Raw genomic sequence first — 18,733 nt, forward strand, 5'->3', positions numbered from 1 at the left:
GGCCTCCCCTCAATCAACCGGAGGAGATTACGGGGGTGGGAGGGGTGGGGGGTTGTGTCCGGGGGGGGGGGGGTTCCGTATCATTATGTAATGAGTTTTAATATCAGTGGCTCTGGTGGCTCGTCCCCGGTCCCCGGTAACGATATCACGTCAGGAATATTAATAATTGTCTGCTGCGGGGGGCAGATTTGAGTAATCCAAAACAATCGTCGTGTACCCTTTTGGAAAATGCATTTCTCGGGGATGTGAGTTTCCTCACGATGTTTTCCTTCACCGCTGAGCATATTATAGCGTAATTAGGACGATAAAAACGCCTGAGCCGCGAAAATGAAATGCTGAGGGCGTGATATACAATACGAGGAATAAAAATAAAATTGCTATTCAAAATTATATTTATAATCCAAATATGAATTCAAAAACAATTTCGAAAATCATTGGTTTAGGCCTGTGCTGGATTCGAAATTCGAACCTGCGACCTCAAAGTAAGCAAGCGTTCTACCAACTGGGCTACCACGGCAAATCCTTCATTGACTCCACTTATACGGCTTATTTCGAAATGAAAGTCAAATAAAAACAAAAAAGAATACAAAACTAGCCAAGTCCCAAGCAAGCAAGCTTCTATCTTTGAACAAATGTTTGCTTTACCGGCAATCGAACGGGGAATAGTTTGCGCAGTAAGCGAGCGAGATCAACTAAGCTAAATCTCTGTTCAAAGAGAGCTGCATTTTGAACATTTTGGTCAACATAGCTGCACAAGTAAACGCCGCTGTAAAAATAAGTGAATATAAATTAATATCATAAATATCATAAACTGCCTATATACGTCCCACTGCTGGGCACAGGCCTCCCCTCAATCAACCGGAGGGGGTATGGAGCATACTCCACCACGCTGCTCCACTGCGAGTTGGTGGAGGTTTTTTTTACGGCTAATAGCCGGGACCAACGGCTTAACGTGCCCTCCGAAGCACGGAATCATCTTACTTTTTCGGACAATCAGGTGATTCAAGCCTGAAAAGTCCTTACCAAACAAAGGACAGTCTCACAAAGTGATTTCGACAATGTCCCCATCGGGAATCGAACCCGGACCTCCAGATCGTGAGCCTAACGCTCTAACCACTAGACCACGGAGGCTGTTAATAGGATATTAATATAATTTAAGAAAATATATATTTATTAATTGTTCATTATAAAATAACGCCACACAAATCCGTGCTGCAGACGCAAACGGCGATAAGTTTTAGATGCAAAGTTCTTAAATTAAAATTAATACGATTAGAATTTGATAACATAACATAAGCTCATGGCTATATCTCAATTGGGGTAGTCAGAATAGAGGGTAAGAGTAAATGAAAATCAACGATCAAGCTTTAATTTGAACATAACATTAGCTCAAGACTATATTCAGAGGATAACCATAGAGTATACATCGTCACTGGAAAGGCAAAATTACATAAGTGCCAAAAATAATATCCTAAAGTAACAGTCCATTTTATAATATGTTTTGCTAGATATAGAAAATGAAATACCGTGTAATCTTACGTTGACGTCATCTTAATTGAAAAAAATGGTAAAAAGTTATGATAAAAAAAATAGCTACTTTAAACTGATTTTTCTTGAAATGACATTTTGGCGCTTACGTATTTTTGCCTTTTCAGTGACGACATGGTTTTAAGTTTACGCGGTTATTATCGTAATTAAAACACATAATAACGGGTTCTTACCGCGTTTGCGTCTTATATTCCTGCTTTAAACGCGGTAAGAACCCGTTATTATGTGTTTTAATAACCATAGAGTAGTCAGAGAAAAAAAGTCAGGAGAAAAAAATGTATCGTTCATCATTTTGCTAGGTACTGTGGCTTTATTGATAAGGGATTTCTCTAAGCAAATTCTTGGAAAAACCATATCCATTATCCATTTCAGGCTTCTACGATCAGTAGAAAGTACCCTCGTTATCTACCGTGAGCCTAATGACTCGGTTAAAAATAAAAAAAAAACCTTGCCCCGTACCGAGAGTTGTCGCAGTACAACGTTTGAATAAGGAAAGACATAATGAGACGGGTGGTTTTTACTCTTATTTTTAGTTTCACTGCGACTCAAAGTGTAGTCTGTTGCAATCGTCGTTTGAAATGAAACAGGGTTTTTTTTAATAATCGTTTCAATAGCAAAAGGAAGGATTTTGTTTTTATAGCCCTCAACTGTGCTAAGGCAAACTTTGAGAAAAAAGTGCTATAGGAAGGTCTTTAATCATCTCTACCAACCCGCAGTGGAGCAGTGTGGGTAACACAGTTGGCTCGACTCTTATAGACGGCGATACGGCTCGCCTATCGCGCTGGTCTAAAAGAAAGATCGGTGAGGTGTGGGTACTTAGATCATCTTGCGATGGATGTACCTCTGACTACCCCAATTGGGATATAGTCATGAATAGAATGTGTTTATTATAATCTTACGTTATGTTTACTTCCCCTAAAATCATGATCATATTCCTCAAGTTATGAGTGTAGTATTGCGTAAACGTAAATTTTGTGGGGTTGATCACATTTTATGATAGAGCCGTGGTAACCCAGTTGGTAGAACGCTTGCCTCTCACTTTGAGGTCGCAGGTTCGAATCTAGCACAAGCCTAAACCAATGATTGTCGAATTTGTTTTGGAGTTCATGTTTGGATCTTAAATGATTATCACGTACTCAGCGGTGAAGGAAAATATCGTGAGGAAACCCATATTCCCGAGAAAGGCATTTTTGGGGGTATGTGACCTAACCTGTATTGGGCTGGTTTTCGCGGTTTGGAAGGTCAGACAGGCAGTCGCTTTTGTAAAAAACCGGACCTGTCAAATCTTCAGGTTAGGTAAGCGGACCCTGTGAAAAACGGGATAATGCTGTTGGTCACATTTTATGATAATGATAATATAATTGCCCATCTAGGGTTAGACAGCCCTGTGATTAACGAGATTTATTTCTGGATGGAACTCATTCTTTCGGGAATTTCAAATAGTGCCGTCATTAGGCTTATTGCGGCCCTTAAATTTGGTGTTAAAAGCATTATTTAGAATTTTCCAATGTCTCCTCTACTCTATCGGCGATTAAAAATTAAAATATCGACTATGCTGTAAGGAGATGGGTACATAATCATAATATCGAAAGTTCACAACACCTACGGTCACAACACCTACAGTCAAAACATCGAAAAGCGAAATACCGAATGTTTGAAATACCGATATCCGAAATACCGAAGTTTACAATACCGATTTTCATTTGACCGAATGGTTACAATGCCGAATGGTCACAATACCGAATGGTCACAATGCCGAATGGTCAAAATCCCGACAGTTATAATGTCGAAAGTACTTGTAGTGCAACGCGTGGGTTAACCTTGAGATTAAAATTGTTATGGTAACTTTTACAACGAATGGTAGATCAAAATTTCTGTAAAATATATCTACTTTTGTATGCAGTATTTTACGAAAAGTAATATAATAGTCCCATTTTCATTACTCCATAGAATAATGTAATGAAAATGGGAAAAATGGCGGTTACTCCACCGACAAGAGCGCAGCTCTTAAATAGAGAGAGAGAGAGAATATAATAGTAAAATAAAATTGCACCCTATCACAAAAAATATAATAGTATATTGCAAGTGAAGTCGCTATGGAATTTGAGAAGCAGTAGAGCTATCGTAGTTATCTGTTTGCAGGAGTAGTAGTAAAGAGAGCGGGGTTGAATCGGCGACAGCGGTTCTCATACAAAATTCGAGTTAGGGCCTTTCTAACCTCTTTTTTCCATTTCATGGTTTTAGTCCTGCAATAGTTAACCTACGTGGAAGTTTCATGACCATTAGTAAGACTAATATTAACTGTTACTGCTACTAGGTAACGTGTGGAGTTCTAGAGTAAATATTAGTTACATAGCCATAGTGGCCTACGCTGTGAAATACAACTGGGTTCATATACCTACATGTGAATTTGTTATCGGGATTTGCATACATATATATATATCAATTCACGCCCGTAAACGTTAACGGGGTGGGCAGAGCCACAAGTAATCAAAGACAACTTGCAGCCAAGTTCTAAGATGGATATGGTGAATCTTATGGTGACAAGGGCTTATACTACTCAATCTATTGGGCCCGGTGCATTGGGTGTAGATATAAAATAAAATGTATGGCCAAATCGTGGCCACGTCCACAAAGCCGGCCCCGTCAAAAAGACGAATTTATTATACTTAATCTAGAATTTTGAATAGCAATTTTATTTTTATTCCTCGTATTGTATATCACGCCCTCAGCATTTCATTTTCGCGGCTCAGGCGTTTTTATCGTCCTAATTACGCCTCTGGTCGCGCTGGTTGAAAACGGACGGCTAAAAACAATGGCCCTTTTAAAAATAAAACAAAAGGTACGCCTATATTGAAGTGTGGTAATGGTTTTAAAAGTCGTTTTCGGTTTACAAAAGCTTTTAAAAGAAGTTCTGGTTTTTGCAGTTCAGTTTGCCGCTCACGTAGTTTGTTTCGAGAATTTGTGAGTGTTTTCTTAAACTATTGTTGTGAATGTATTGTATTGTGCCCGCGTGATAGTTTAAGGCCCGATATCAGTATCCATCCTTAGGGATGGCCCGTGCCCCAGCAATGGGGACGTTAATGGGCTAATGATGACGATGTATTGTATTGTATTGTTTTAGTTATGTGTTGTACGTCGGGATCAAATGTTGTTTAGTTTACTAGGCACCTGGTTAAAAAAAACCGAAAAATAAGATTTTGATATTTTAGTGAAGCATTTCCAAATAAGGGAGAAATAAGTAGGGTTGTAAGTGGTGGAAGGTCTAGTCGAACATATGGCGATCTTTACATTCCTTTATCGTGTGGATTACCGACCTCAGTAACCCTTGTGTCAGGGTTTTTGTTGAGCCCAACCACTTACTTAAATCAGTAAGTATTAACCGGGACCAACGACTGAACGTGCTTTCTTTCGTAAGTGTTAGTGATACGGCACATATAATGATATCGCAATTAAAACCAGGATGTTTTAAAAAAGATCAGATCAAGAGTACTCTAAGCCGGCGAGTGCAGATTACAGTGGACTAATCTGTGTGTCTAGTGGACTAAAAAAATGGTGTGTCAGGATTCACAACAGCCTCTGTGGTCTAGTGGTTAGAGCATTAGGCTCACGATCTGGAGGTCCGGGTGCGATTCCCTATGGGGACATTGTCAAAATCACTTTGTGAGACTGTCCTTTGTTTGGTAAGGACTTTTCAGGCTTGAATCACCTGATTGTCCGAAAAAGTAAGATGAGTCCGTGCTTCGGAGGGCACGTTAAACCGTTCGTCCCGGCTATTAGCCGTAAAAACGCCTCCACCACCCCGCATTGGAGCAGCGTGGTGGAGTATGCTTCATACCCTCTTCGGTTGATTGAGGGGAGGCCTGTGCCCAGCAGTGGGACGTATATAGGCTGTTTATGTTAAGTTATGTATGTGTCAGGATTAGTAAGTGGAATTCCATGGTCTCTGCCTACCCTAATAGAAAATAGGCGTGATCTGTCTGTGTATTTGCATTTACAGATATGAACGTATTAATTTGTTAATAGCAAGAAGCTTTTAATGAACGTTGAATATGCAGGAAACTTAACTAGGTACATTGCAAATGGCGGCCTTATCGCTTAAAACGATTTCTTCTAGACAACCACAAGGTGAGGAAAATATGGAAATGTTCAAAGACGGCGAGTGCATACTAAGTACGTATAATACAAGTACAAATAAGAACAAATGCTTACAACAAAAAAGATTATATCTGCACATGTTGTAGGTAATTCACAGATTAGTCAAATCAGTTACTTTTTAGTAAATTTATGTTACAACACGAATTTTTCTTTTTCTTTGACGTGACTTATTGTAGATTTGCCGCAGAGATAAATAGGGAGCGCTGAAGGCTCTAACCCGGTACAACGTTTAATACAACAGGCCTGAGGGTGCCCAGTTGGGCGCAAACCTCAGCTCAGGGCGTCGTCTGAGTGGAAAAATATTTGATAGAATTAATTTAATAGCGATAACCGCTGATTGAGGGAAATCGTCGATCACGCCGGCGGGGTCGGTATCAGGATCCTAAAGTGTTTGGTGTCGCGAGAATTACAACACGAAATTACTATGGAGATCGTATGAAAAAACACACTGTGACGTCATAGAAATACGTGGCAAAGTGTCCTACTTACTATTTACATTTTTCTTTATTAAAATTTGTAAATAAATTACTATCATTTTTGTCACATATAGATCTGTCATTGTTTAGTAATCAGAATTTCATAATTTATCTTTGACCTAGGAAGCTACGCAATTGCGGGCAATTAAATCAGGTTGGATTCACATTTATTATTTTACTCCATCACGCCTCATAAATCTACCCAGAATGGCCTCTTTGCAAACAACGGGACTACCCTCTAAACTGCCGGGAGAACCAGCCATGACATGAAATAAACACCATCCTTTTTGGGTATTGCGTGAGGTGGACTAAAGTTGAATTCTTGGATAGGCAATTATATTTTTGGTAGTGAGTATGTGTTGTGTATATTGAGGCAGACGACCAGCCCAATGGTCGAATGGCATTGTGAGCTACGCCGGAAAGCTATGGATGAGACTTTTGACTTGAGAGATGTCTTAGTGAGACTCTAATCTTGCAGTCAAATTGCTTATGCAATTTTGCAGGACATTGCATTTATACCAGTGTTGTTTAAGGGCTTAAAAATAATAAATAAATACAAAAAAAACTTGCACAGGACCGGAAAGGATGGCCTGAAAGAAGAGCTACGGCTCACTACCTACCAAGTTGGTGTAACAGAAAGCTCGGTCAAGTGTGGGTACTTAGTTTATCTTGCGATGGGTGTATATCTGACTACCCCAATTGGGATATAGTCGTAAGTTTTTGTTATGTTATGTGAAAGAGAGGCGGCTTATATCCAGCTGTGTCCGGATACAGGCTGAGTAGATAGATAGAGTTAAGGGTAGAAAATAGAAAAGGAAAGATAAAATCGCCGCATCGTATGAAGGGATTTATATATGTTATAATCCAAAATAATGATGTGCGAAATGTAATAATTATGTGTTTATGGAAAAAATAAAAACGTATTATATTTTTGCTTTGACTTGTGCTTGTGTCTACCCCATTAGGGACTGCGGGCGTGAGTTCAAATCAAACACTGCTAGTCTTTCAAGAACATACAATAAAATGCCTGTTTTTATTTATTTTATGGTTTGAAGATATAATCAAAACATAACTGAAAATAACAACTTTTTAGGGCATTACTGATAACATTGATTTTTCAAAATCAAGGTCACTGGCGTACCTTTTGACCTTAAAAAATCCTTGTAATAAACCCCAACTTTGGCCCCAGCTGTTCGCCACCAACCAATATGGCGTTCCGTCCTCTACTCCGTAGCCTATCACTCTAACACTGTGTAAGGCTAAGAACTTCCCGTATTTGTGCACGTAAACTCCAGACGTATAATTTCTAAGATCTTCATATGCGTTAAACATCGTTTCTATCGGTCCATTGTTGAACAATTCCGCTTTAATAGTCTCCTCTTGGCTGTCTACTGCTGAGAATGAAGATCCTTTATGTTTATCTGCAGCATAACTTGCGCCATTAGCACATTGTCTATCACATTGGCGTTTTTTGAGAAATTCGACGTTATAAGGTTTGCACTCTTGAGTAACGAGACCTTCGTTGATATAATATTGGAAGCCTGATTGTGGACTGCCGCCCCCACAAACATTATCAGAGTTACAGTTGAAATCCTGTTGGGACAGACGAACAGTCACTCCTTTGTGGATGCAAGTGCGGTCAGAAGCAGTGTTCGAGGTACCGAATGTCCAACAGGAACCACAATCGTTGCCCTGGTCGTAGATTTCACCGATGGTAACGCAATTTGGCCACTTCTCTCTTGAATCAAAGTTTTCAGGCAAGCCAACTACAGAACTCTCATTGTAAGTGATCACGGGAATTCCTTTTGGGATGGAGTAATTCATCTGGAAATATAATTAAATTAGCAAATATTTTTCTTTTTAATTTCTGAACAATTTGACATGGCAGGCTTGAATCACTTGATTGTCCGAAACTGTAGGATGATTCCGTGCTTCGGAGAGCAAGTTAAGCCATTGATCCCGACTATAAGCCGTAAAACATTTCCACCAACCCGCAGTGGAACCCCCCCCACCCATACCCATACCCTATGGTATGGAGCATACTCTACCACGCTGCTTGTTGATTGAGGGGAGGCCTGTGCCCAGCAGTAGGACGTATATAGGCTGTTTATGTGTTATGTGACCAACTTGACATTTGGGTATACACCCAAATATTGTATCCACATAATATTAAAATCATAGACGTGTTGAATTTTACAGGTTTTATCTATATTGCTTTTTTTAAGATATACTTATAGGACAATTTACTCAAATATACGATACTATGTATAATATGGTACGGGTGGCAACTCTAGACACGAGTACAAAGATATGAAAGTGGAGGTGGGAGAATGAATGTGTGAAGTAAATATACTTCTCCTATCCCATATAGGAATAACGGTAAGAAGAAGAAGATGTGCAGATCGGTACCATACACTAATATAGTCAGGAGAAACTAATAATCATGGGACAAATGAAGAAAAGATGCCCCAAGGGGAGAGCCTAAAAGGCTAGATGCAGTGTGAAGGACAGGTGAAGAATCTATAACGAATGGAATGGAAGTAGGCTGAGGTGGTTTGAACACATGAGACGAAGACCATCTGAGTACATTGAGAACAGGGTGATTGATCCGAATATTACCAGGGTCCAAAAGACGAGGAAGATCAAAAACGAGTCACCAAAAAAGATCTCAGTCCCTGCAATGTTTCTGCAGACGACACATCAGATGAAGCAATGTAGGAAGAAAAGACGCAAAAATTAAACCTCAACATCATGTGGGGATAATTTAAAAATTAAATGCATTTTCGGAGGTAAGTGACTTAACCCGTATAGGGCTGGTTTTCCCTTCGCAGGTTAGAAGGACCTGTCAAACCGTCAGGTTAGGTAAGCGGACCCTGTGAAAACGGGATAATGCTAGGGAGATGATGTGGGAATAGTTTAACGGAGAGAGAGAAACGCTTCGAAGATGGACCAAAAAGAAAAGTAGGAGTAATCAACATGAATACGGACCAACTAATTGAGTGAGCATAAACAATGCTTATGCTGGATGAAGAATACATAATTAAAAAACATAATAACGGGTTCTTACCGCGTTTAAAATAGGGATATGAGACTCCCGATATTTTGACACTGTTGCTGTTGTTGAATATCCCTATTTTAAACGCGGTAAGAACCCGTTATTATATGTTTTAATTATGATAATAACCGCGTAAATTTAAAACAATGAAGAATACATGTTGTGCCGACCCCACTTAAAGTGGGATACGGGCATGGTGATAATTTTAACAATGCTTACCGCGCCAAATGATGGTGTAAAGTCGTAATTCTTGATTTTATAGGAGAAGTTGCGGCTGTTGAAATATTCGACGAACTCATCCTCACCCATCGATAGGTACTTATTGTGTAAATCTTGATCAAAGTCACAGGCGACAAAAGTGACCGAAGCCACCAGTACTAATAAACGCAACATTATTGCTTATTTTCCTGCAGTGAGCTCCGGAAACGTAAAGTAAAGCATGTACATCGCGTAATGTTTAAATAGTGAAAGCCTTATCTAAATTATTTTGATTATTTCAAATGTTGCACGCAAAAGGTATTTTAGTGAAATTCTAAAATTAACGATCAAATTATTAATTTGGTATTTACATTAAAATATACTTACTTATATAAGAATCTTATCTATATTTTAATAGGTTTTTATAGGAATAGTTCAGTGCATACCAGACTTACATATCTAAGATATATAATGTACGGTGTTGTATCCATGTAAAACGAGTGACTTGAAATATTGGCTCTCTGTACTGATGGTAAAAAAAACTTTTTGTTATTTTATGTATTCGAACTTTCGGGGCAAGTCGAAAGTTATAAGACATTGTATTCGAAGAAATCTTATTTCTTACTTTTTTGATGGATTTTGAAGTCGGTTTATTTGTTTGTTACTTCCTCATTTCTTCTCCCAGTACTACAGTCTGAAATTAATATCGGTTATTTTAAACAAGGACATGCATTTTTGATTAAAAGTATCAGAACCACTAGTGATTGGCGATTAAATGATAAAATGGGTTTTACTTATTTCATTTATTTGGGAAAATGGAGTTCTTTTGATTAATTTAATATGAGCGTGATTGTGAATGCACTTGGATATTTATATCAGGATGCATGATTAAATAAAATGCGGCCTATATTACTCAGGGACATCTACTGTAGTTTTTATTAGTCTTCTATCGTATGGGTTGTGAGGTGGATTACCAACCTCATCAACCCTGGTGTCAGAGGGTTACTATTGAGCCGCCAAAGGCCCCTGACCATACACATGTAACGACTACGTACTTACATCAGTAAGTAGTAACCGGGACCAACGGCTTAACGTGCCTTCCGAAGCACGGATCGTCTTACTTTCGGACAATCAGGTGATCAGCCTGTAATGTCCTAACCAAACCAGGGATCACAAAGTGATTTAACTCCCCCTTATTTCTTCTTATTTTACTCCCCCTAAAATGGAGGGAATAAAATAACACAAATAATACCCTTTTGCCTTACAAAGGTCCAGTTCTATTTTAAAGTTGTAAATTATCCGGTTGAAAGCTTTGACCCGATTCAACAAGCAACATCGGTCAAACTCTTGGAAAATATGTTCAATAACAGAAAATTGTTTAGTTCGCCCTTATTGTTAAAGTTAGAGGTTGCTTGCGGCTGTTCTGAAGAAACTATTCACGTTTGCCTTCAAATTTTGAAGTTAGAGGTTTTCATAGGAATTCTATTGTATTGAAAGTCAAACGCAGATAAAGTAATCAGTAGAAATCAGTAACACGCATAACGGTACTGCTATGCCTTAGTAGGCTTGTTCCATACTCACTCACTCATCCACTCACTCACTTAATCACATTGATTGTCGAAACATCTCTTGAATCGGTTAATCAAAAGGGATCTGAGTTGCGCGTTCGGATTCTCAACGAACACTTTGGCGCTACCGTAGATAGGTTTACACATACATAAACTCACGCTTATTTCCCTCCGGGGTAAGCAGAGACTATGGCATTCCATTTGCTTAGATCCTCACACACTTCTCTTGCTTCTTTACATTCATTCATCGATTCATACACACGCCAGTTCAGAGGAGATCGTACTAAACCTTTTCTACGGATTTCTCCAATTTGGTCAATGTACGTCCTTCTAGGTCTTCCTCAGCAAGTCACTTACGTTTGTACCAAGGGTGTTTTAAATGAGTTTGATGGAACAAACATTCTTCTTCTATCGTGTGGGTTGTGAGGTGGAGTACCAACCTCATCAACCCTGGTGTCAGGGTTACTATTGAGCCGCCAAAGGCCCCTGACATGGCTCATGTAACGACTACTTACTTACATCACTAAGTAGTAACCGGGACCAACGGCTTAACGTGCCTGCCGAAGCACGGATCATCTTACTTTTTGGACAATCAGGTGATCAGCCTGTCATGTCCTAACTAAACTAGGGATCACAATGTGATTTTTGTGATATGTCCCCACCGGGATTGGAACCCGGGACCTCCGGATCGTGAGCCCAACGCTCAACCACTGGACCACGGAGGCCGAACAAACATGTCAAGGAGCGAGTATAAAGACATGTTTTCTAACAGGTTGTACTGCTGACTCATGTAACACGTGCCAAGTAAGGCTGACATTTTATACCCTTTTCGACCTTTCAACCCGTAACATCGATGTCTACCAAATTTGCTGACGTCATCTACCTTAGGCTTATTAGATACGTGCTACATAATCACCCGTAATATATTTATCACATGACCCCAATGAAAAATCAATGGTATGCATGATAGCATGATTCTACACTAAAATTTTCATGAATTTCCCGACAGGAAAATCCTCTTGATATCAACTCAGAATCGTGGTCTGAATCTTCCCTCTTAGTATTTGTTACGATGTTACTAACACCCTATTTACTTGTATTGCTACATGTATGTACTTGTACAGGGTGTAACTGACATCGTTACAAGTGGAATTTGCCATCGCAAAAGTATAGAATTGAAAATAATTTAAAAAAACACCAGAAAATACACGAATTTTGCGACGGAAAATTCCACTTGATATTAACTCAGAATCATGAGCGGAATCATTCCTCTCAGTATTCGTTACGATATCACTAGCACCTGTATACAAATATTAGTTTTTCAGAGTGCTCAAAGCAATGTGGATAGAATATGCATTTAGTAGAAGACGGCAAATAGTTAACAGGCCGCGGTTTCGTTCGCGCAACGTATCGGAAAGTTATAATGAGTTTCTAGAATGAGCCGATGGATGAGCCTGAATATTTAAACTTATAGCTAGCGGGCGCACAACTAGTAGACACATGTTTCAAGAACAAATAGACAAGTATTTGTTTGTTTGTTTATATTACTGCAGCCTACACTAGCCATAGAGACGGCCAATCAGCTCGCGGCAACAAACACTTCAGAACCCCGATCCCGACCCCGCCGGCGCCCGTGGTCGACGATTTCCCTCATTCAGCGCTTATCACTATCGACGCACTAGGGTAGATTATTTTTTTCAAATATTTTCCTCTCAGACGCCCTGAGCCGATGTTCGCGCCCAACTGAGCACCCTCAGGCCTGTTGTCTTAAATTTTGTACCGGGTGAGATCCCTCAGCGCTCTCCTTTTATCCGGCCAAGTAGTTAATGCCAATAAGTCACATTAATAATAGAGATATAGGAAAACAGATTTTGTTCTTATAGCTGTCAAGACATTTTTAACAGGCACTTTGGTTTACCAACAGTAGGTACATCAATCAATCAATCAAATATACTCTATTGCACAAACTAAAATTTCAGCAATCAGACATAACACATGAATAGAGTACAATTTGGGCGGCATTATTGCTCTAGAGCAATTTCTTCCAGGCAACCACCAGGTACATCATTTACCTTACCTACTCTATTTATCTAAAGAATTTCGCATGGACAGAAGGTGTTATGGTTAAACCGCTCATCCTGGCTTGACAAAAGTTGCGGGTTTAAGGGTGTTATTAATAAACTGAGCTGAGACTGCCCTCAAGACAACGCTCAAGTCCCTGTTTTTATATAAGAACTGTCACATTGACATGATCTTGAGGGCATTATCGAAGCTGAGATTAGTTTATTAATACCACCCTAAGTTCGGTCCAAGTTAGAATTTTTTTCGATTTAATTTTCTCTTTGTGAATTTCCCTAAGCGCGGGTAAGTGTTATAAAAAAGAAATATCATCTACTAGTTTAATATTAGGTTATATTCGTTCGCAATTCCGTAACAGTACCAACATTAATGGGTGTAATTATCTCAACGTGCGAACCAGCTCCTTAACTGATTAGAACTTAATAAAGTAAGGCCCTTTATTCCTATTAGAGCATTAGTGCGGCTCGTAACAAATCGCCGGGAGAAGTAACCTTCGCAATAACTCGCCCTTAAGAGGCGAGGCGTTTACGAGGTAACTATAAATCTAGTTAATGCCTGCATCGACAACCGATGCCTTAGGAGCTTGCTCGGAAATTGGCGACAAGCGAATTAATTTCTTCTTATTTAAATAGTAATTGTACTTCTTATACAGAGAAGTGAAAATTGGCTTTGGACAGAGATAGATGAAGAAGCGAGAGAATATCATGTTACATTAATGGTCTTAGTTACATATCAAATCAAATCAAATCAGATATACTTTATTGCGCAGAACTAAAATTTCAACAATCAGACGTAACACATAAATACTGTACAATTTGGGCAATAGAATTTGGTTACTTACATATCTAGTTAAGGGCAGATAAACATTAATATATAAACACTGACTAACCTCTCTCTCTCTATTTAAGAGCTGCGCTCTTGTCGGTGGAGTAATCGCCATTCCTCTCTTCTTCCCGCCAAAACCTTCACCTCCCGATACGACACGACCTGCACCTTCTCTTTTATTTGTTTCATAAATGTTATCCTAGGTCTACCCCTTCCTCTCTTCCCTTCAATTTTTCCTTCTATAATGTTTGTTATAAATGAATCGTGTCGTATCAGGTGGCCAATCATATTTCCTCTACATCATATCATATTTACTGACTAACCTACACATGCGATTTGTAGGTGATTTTCACAGGAATACCGCCTAGCCCCGCGTTACACCGCTACACAATCAGCGTCGTATGAAGATCGCCTTACCAAGAAAAGATAGAACGCGACTTCAATGTAGCGGTTCGTTCATAAAATTAGTAACGATTGATCGTATAATAAAACCAATTAACACTAACCGACGTCCGGTGAATCAGCCCATCGAGTATCGCTCTGGAAAGCAGTCCCTTCCAGCTGGATCGTATCGAAGATGTCATAATTTTATGATGTGACTAGTTATGGCTCGCGGCTTCGTTCGTTTTAAATTCTGGGTAACCTCAAAAAAAGTAAAGTAACTAGGTAAAGGTTCCCCTTTCCTGGTTTACAACACAAAAGAGAATTCAGATTAGAATATTATTTTAATACGCTATCGTAGACGACGAAATGTTTTTTCATTTGGGGATAGAATGTAAAAAAGCTTCCTGCCTTGAAAACTGCGAAAAATTCCACGTAAAATTTCAACCTCTCTTTGAAGGGATTCAGAGTAGATTAAAAAAAATGTAGATTTTTTTGTTAATTACAAATAGTCCGAATACCAATTTTTAGCTTTATACCTTGAAAATTATGGAATGCTCCATACAAACTTCCACCCACCATTTTAGGGAAGTGGGGGGTTAAAAAGAGACAAAAAGTAGCCTATGTCACTCTCCATCCCTTCAACTATCTCCACTTAAAAAATCACGTCAATTCATCGCTCCCTTTTGCCGTGAATAACATACAATTTCCTGTTTATAATATTAGTATGGATATGCCAAAATGTGTAGCAGCAAAATGTAATACATGCATTGTCTTCACTTCTACCTAGTTATTGTTTTAACATATTGCAAGTTTGTTTCAGGTAGCTTGACCGGACAAATGGGGAGCGTGAAGAGCTTTCTCCTGGTAGAGAACAGAGAGAGAAATATAGAGAAGAGAGAGATAGAATAGATTTAAGTGAACAAGAGAACTTCTATTTTTGTATCGGTGTATCTTATTGTAGATTTACTGGTTATGGTATTAACTACTTGGCCGGGAATAGGGTAGTTTCCAACTAGTCAAATCAGTTACTTTTTACTAAACGTCAAAACACGAAATTACTATGGAATTTGTATGAAAAAGCAACTTGTAACGTCATAGAAAATCGTCTAAAATTGTCGCACTTATTTTTGGATTTTATTTTTCAAATTTTTTTTTTAAGTTAATTAGAAAAAAGAAAACGTTTGACACCTTTAGAACTGTCTTTATTTCGTAATTTGAATTTTATAATTTCTCTTTGACCTAGAAAACTACCCAAAACCTGGTCTGTATTTTTTTTTGGAGTTTATAAAGTAAATCATATTATTAATAGGACAATGACGTGTTCTATGACTAATAACAAGTTGATTATTTTATCGCTACACCGCTGACAGAGTTGACAGACCCCTTAACATTGTAACACTGATATTTTTACTGCTTCTGAAAAATATCGCCCATAAAACGTTGTGAACAAGCGCTACATTTGGTTTAAATTGGTTTTACTTTAGCTAACAGCCATCTTTCCTAACACGAAATAAAATTATTTTAAACGAATTTTGATGGTAGCGTAAGCGGAAAAAAAAACCTGTTATTATTTTCCTTCCGCGATATAATAACGCCTAAAAATATACCTTATACTTCCTTTATTTTTTTAAATATAAGGTACAGAATATAAAAAGTAATTTGCGTGTCTATAAAAAATAATTCGTATTTTAATAACGAAGGAACCAAGACTTTATGTAATTAGTAACCTAAAGATGTGCTTCAATTTTATCTTGCTTTTTTTCTTAACAGTTTGTATTGCGTTCTTTTTAGCTTTGCCGCATTTCTATAAAATAAGCGCTTAAATAGGTAAGCATCTGAATAAACAGTTTCTTTTTATTTAGTCCCCTGTCTAGGCTAGGTTTCGCTTAATTCACTAATTCACACAAATTCACCGGGATTCGAACTCGGGACCTCCGGGTGCACAACGCTCAACCACTCGACCACGGAGGCCGTGGCATATTATGGACTATTGTAATTTGATCTTCTCTCGTGGACTACCAACCTCATCAACCCTAGTGTCAGGGTTACTATTGAGCCGCCTAAAGCTCCTGACATGACTCATGGAACGACTACGTACTTACATCAGTAAGTAATAACCGGGACCAACGGCTTAACGTGCCTTCCGAAACACGGGTCATTGTACATACATACATACATAAACTCACGCCCGTAATCCCTAATGGGGTGGGCAGAGCCACAAGTAATCAAAGACAACTTGCAGCCACTGTTGATACGAAGTCCAAAGATGGATATGATGAACCTTATGGTGATAAGGGATCAGCCTATCGCCCATAACATTAGTCCATCATGTTAGAGGACACAATCCCTCTGTCGGTTTTTACGACATGCCCGGGAAGAGAAGCAGCTGAACGTGTTCTATGTTTTTTATATGCTCCCAGAACAGCATAGAAGCATAGAAGCAGCATAGAAGCACGGGTCATTGTAATTTGATATAATAGCATCATATCCACGGTTTTAATAGACAAATCAATAACAATCGCCTTATCGAAGCTATCAATGTCAATTGTTATGACATGTCACATCACCGATTTGGTCATGGGGTCGCACGCATTTGTTAGATTAACAAAATTGATATTTTATGGATCGGCATTTAGTAATAAAGAGGGGAGGTACTATGAGAATGCGTTGGGATTTTTTGTGTATTTGAAATTCGGATTAAACCTTCTATGGTTGTAAAAAAGCTAGGTCAAGAATGCATTAAATCAGTAGGTTTTACCTCATCATCATTATCATCAGCCGTAGGTTTTACCTAAATAAACTTTATTATTATTATAACTTACTTTTATAATATGCGCAAATGTCTAATTGCAATATCACTTACTACTAAAACTTAATTACTTACTACTACTTATTACTTATTTATTTACTTTTTTATTTACTTACTTTTTTAAATGAATTGCTTCGATGTGGCCTTTTTAACCCCCCAGAGGTCACGGTAATCAGTCGGTCCTGGCTACTATTTAGTTGAGTAAGTAAGTACGTAGCCATTACATGAACCACGTCAGGGGCCTTTGGCAGCCCACTACTAGGTAACCCTAATACTAGCTCCCTGTTTAATAAACATTTTAAGAGGGAAAATATGATTACATTTTAATTTACATTGCGAAGTGCGAGTGTAGCTTGATCGGATTTTTTGTAGCTTCGCAGTGGCGGAGCAATGAACACCAAAATGCAATTGTATGTGGGATATAATTAAAAGGGATATTTTATTTATCTTCACTCCATTTAATTTCATTTCATTTTATGATTTCTTAAAGAAAAATACAAATAACGACACACGACACACAAACACATGACAAGTTCCGTTCCATGCAGTAACCTACCAAGTTCAGCGCCATCTATCCAGCAGCTTGAAAATGTCCTTGGGTTGACGAGATCAGTCATTGATCTCACAACCCACATGAGAGTTTTAAACCAGGGGAAACGGTGTGTTAGGATCGCAGCATTCTTAAAAATAGTGTGATTTTATGCATGTAAATATGCTCCAGTTTGAAGTAGCGAAGCCTCGAATTTTCGTTTATACTTTGAATTGGTAATGAGACTCTCGTATCTAGGAACAGTGACCTCTACTCCGAATATATACGGACCTACTGCGGTTGTCGTTAGCAGGTAAGCTCTAAATGTAGTTATAGCAACATATAATATCGCTTCTAGGTAAAGCTCGTAATAAATACACTGACGAAACGTTGAGGCAAAATATTAATTAAGGGATCGCTGTCCGGTGAACTAATTTTGCTCAGGTAACCTGTCACATGTCCTTCATATTATCTATTTAAGACTCCAAAACCAACTGAGTTGCTTTCTGGTCTTTGGTGGCTTCTATTTACTTACTATAAATTATAAATCGGCGTGAGTTGATGATGTGTAATTATACCTTTAATAACGTGAGGTGTAGAGATATATTAAAAAATGTCTTTAGCTATAAAACATTTAGATTAAACTGTCTTAAGGGGCCTATACGTGTTGGCTTCGGCCCCACGCACGCCTTCCAAAAGTCCGGGCCTTCATAGGCCCGAGATATGAAAAAGACATATAATAATAATAATAATTCTTATTGCCAAAAAATGTGGCTATTTTGTTTTCCTTAAACATAGCTTAGTACTAGACACAGATATAAATAGGTAGGTACCATAGCTGACTAAGTATAAAAATACTTGTATTACAGCCTATGATGCCTCTCTCCTGGATATTTATGTTATGTTAAGCTAGCTAGTTTACATACTTATGTTATCGAAACAAAGAAATACAGAATTTTTAATTAATGGCTTATCAAAACAAAAAAAGGCTGAACATCTACCCTACGTAGATATAGTCATAACTAGTCCTCGCAGCTTGGCAACCGCGCGCGATTCTAACCAATAGCCGTTTGAAGTTTATCCACGTAGATATAATTCGCTACG

General features: G+C 38.5%; 1 protein-coding gene across 1 annotated transcript; it reads right to left on the reverse strand.

Annotated features, from left to right (window-relative positions):
- Positions 1–7,182: 7,182 nt before the first annotated feature.
- Positions 7,183–9,678, reverse strand: LOC126377167 (cathepsin B-like). The gene is made up of 2 exons (XM_050024860.1): positions 9,457–9,678; positions 7,183–8,006 (listed from the first exon to the last, which is right to left on the reverse strand). Exons 1-2 carry the CDS (start codon positions 9,628–9,630, stop codon positions 7,272–7,274), a joined length of 909 nt encoding a protein of 302 aa, XP_049880817.1. The 5' UTR covers positions 9,631–9,678; the 3' UTR covers positions 7,183–7,271.
- Between the last annotated feature and the right edge of the window lie 9,055 nt (positions 9,679–18,733).

The sequence above is a fragment of the Pectinophora gossypiella genome, chromosome 22 (assembly GCF_024362695.1).
Source record: "Pectinophora gossypiella chromosome 22, ilPecGoss1.1, whole genome shotgun sequence".
Taxonomy (NCBI): Eukaryota; Metazoa; Arthropoda; class Insecta; order Lepidoptera; family Gelechiidae; genus Pectinophora; species Pectinophora gossypiella.

Excerpts from the sequence above, each read along its gene's own strand:
- LOC126377167 (XM_050024860.1), bottom strand. The coding sequence starts at position 9,630 with ATGTTGCGTTTATTAGTACTGGTGGCTTCGGTCACTTTTGTCGCCTGT. Across the intron at positions 8,007-9,456 it reads TTACACCATCATTTGGCGCG|ATGAATTACTCCATCCCAAA; the intron begins GTAAGCATTGTT and ends TTATATTTCCAG.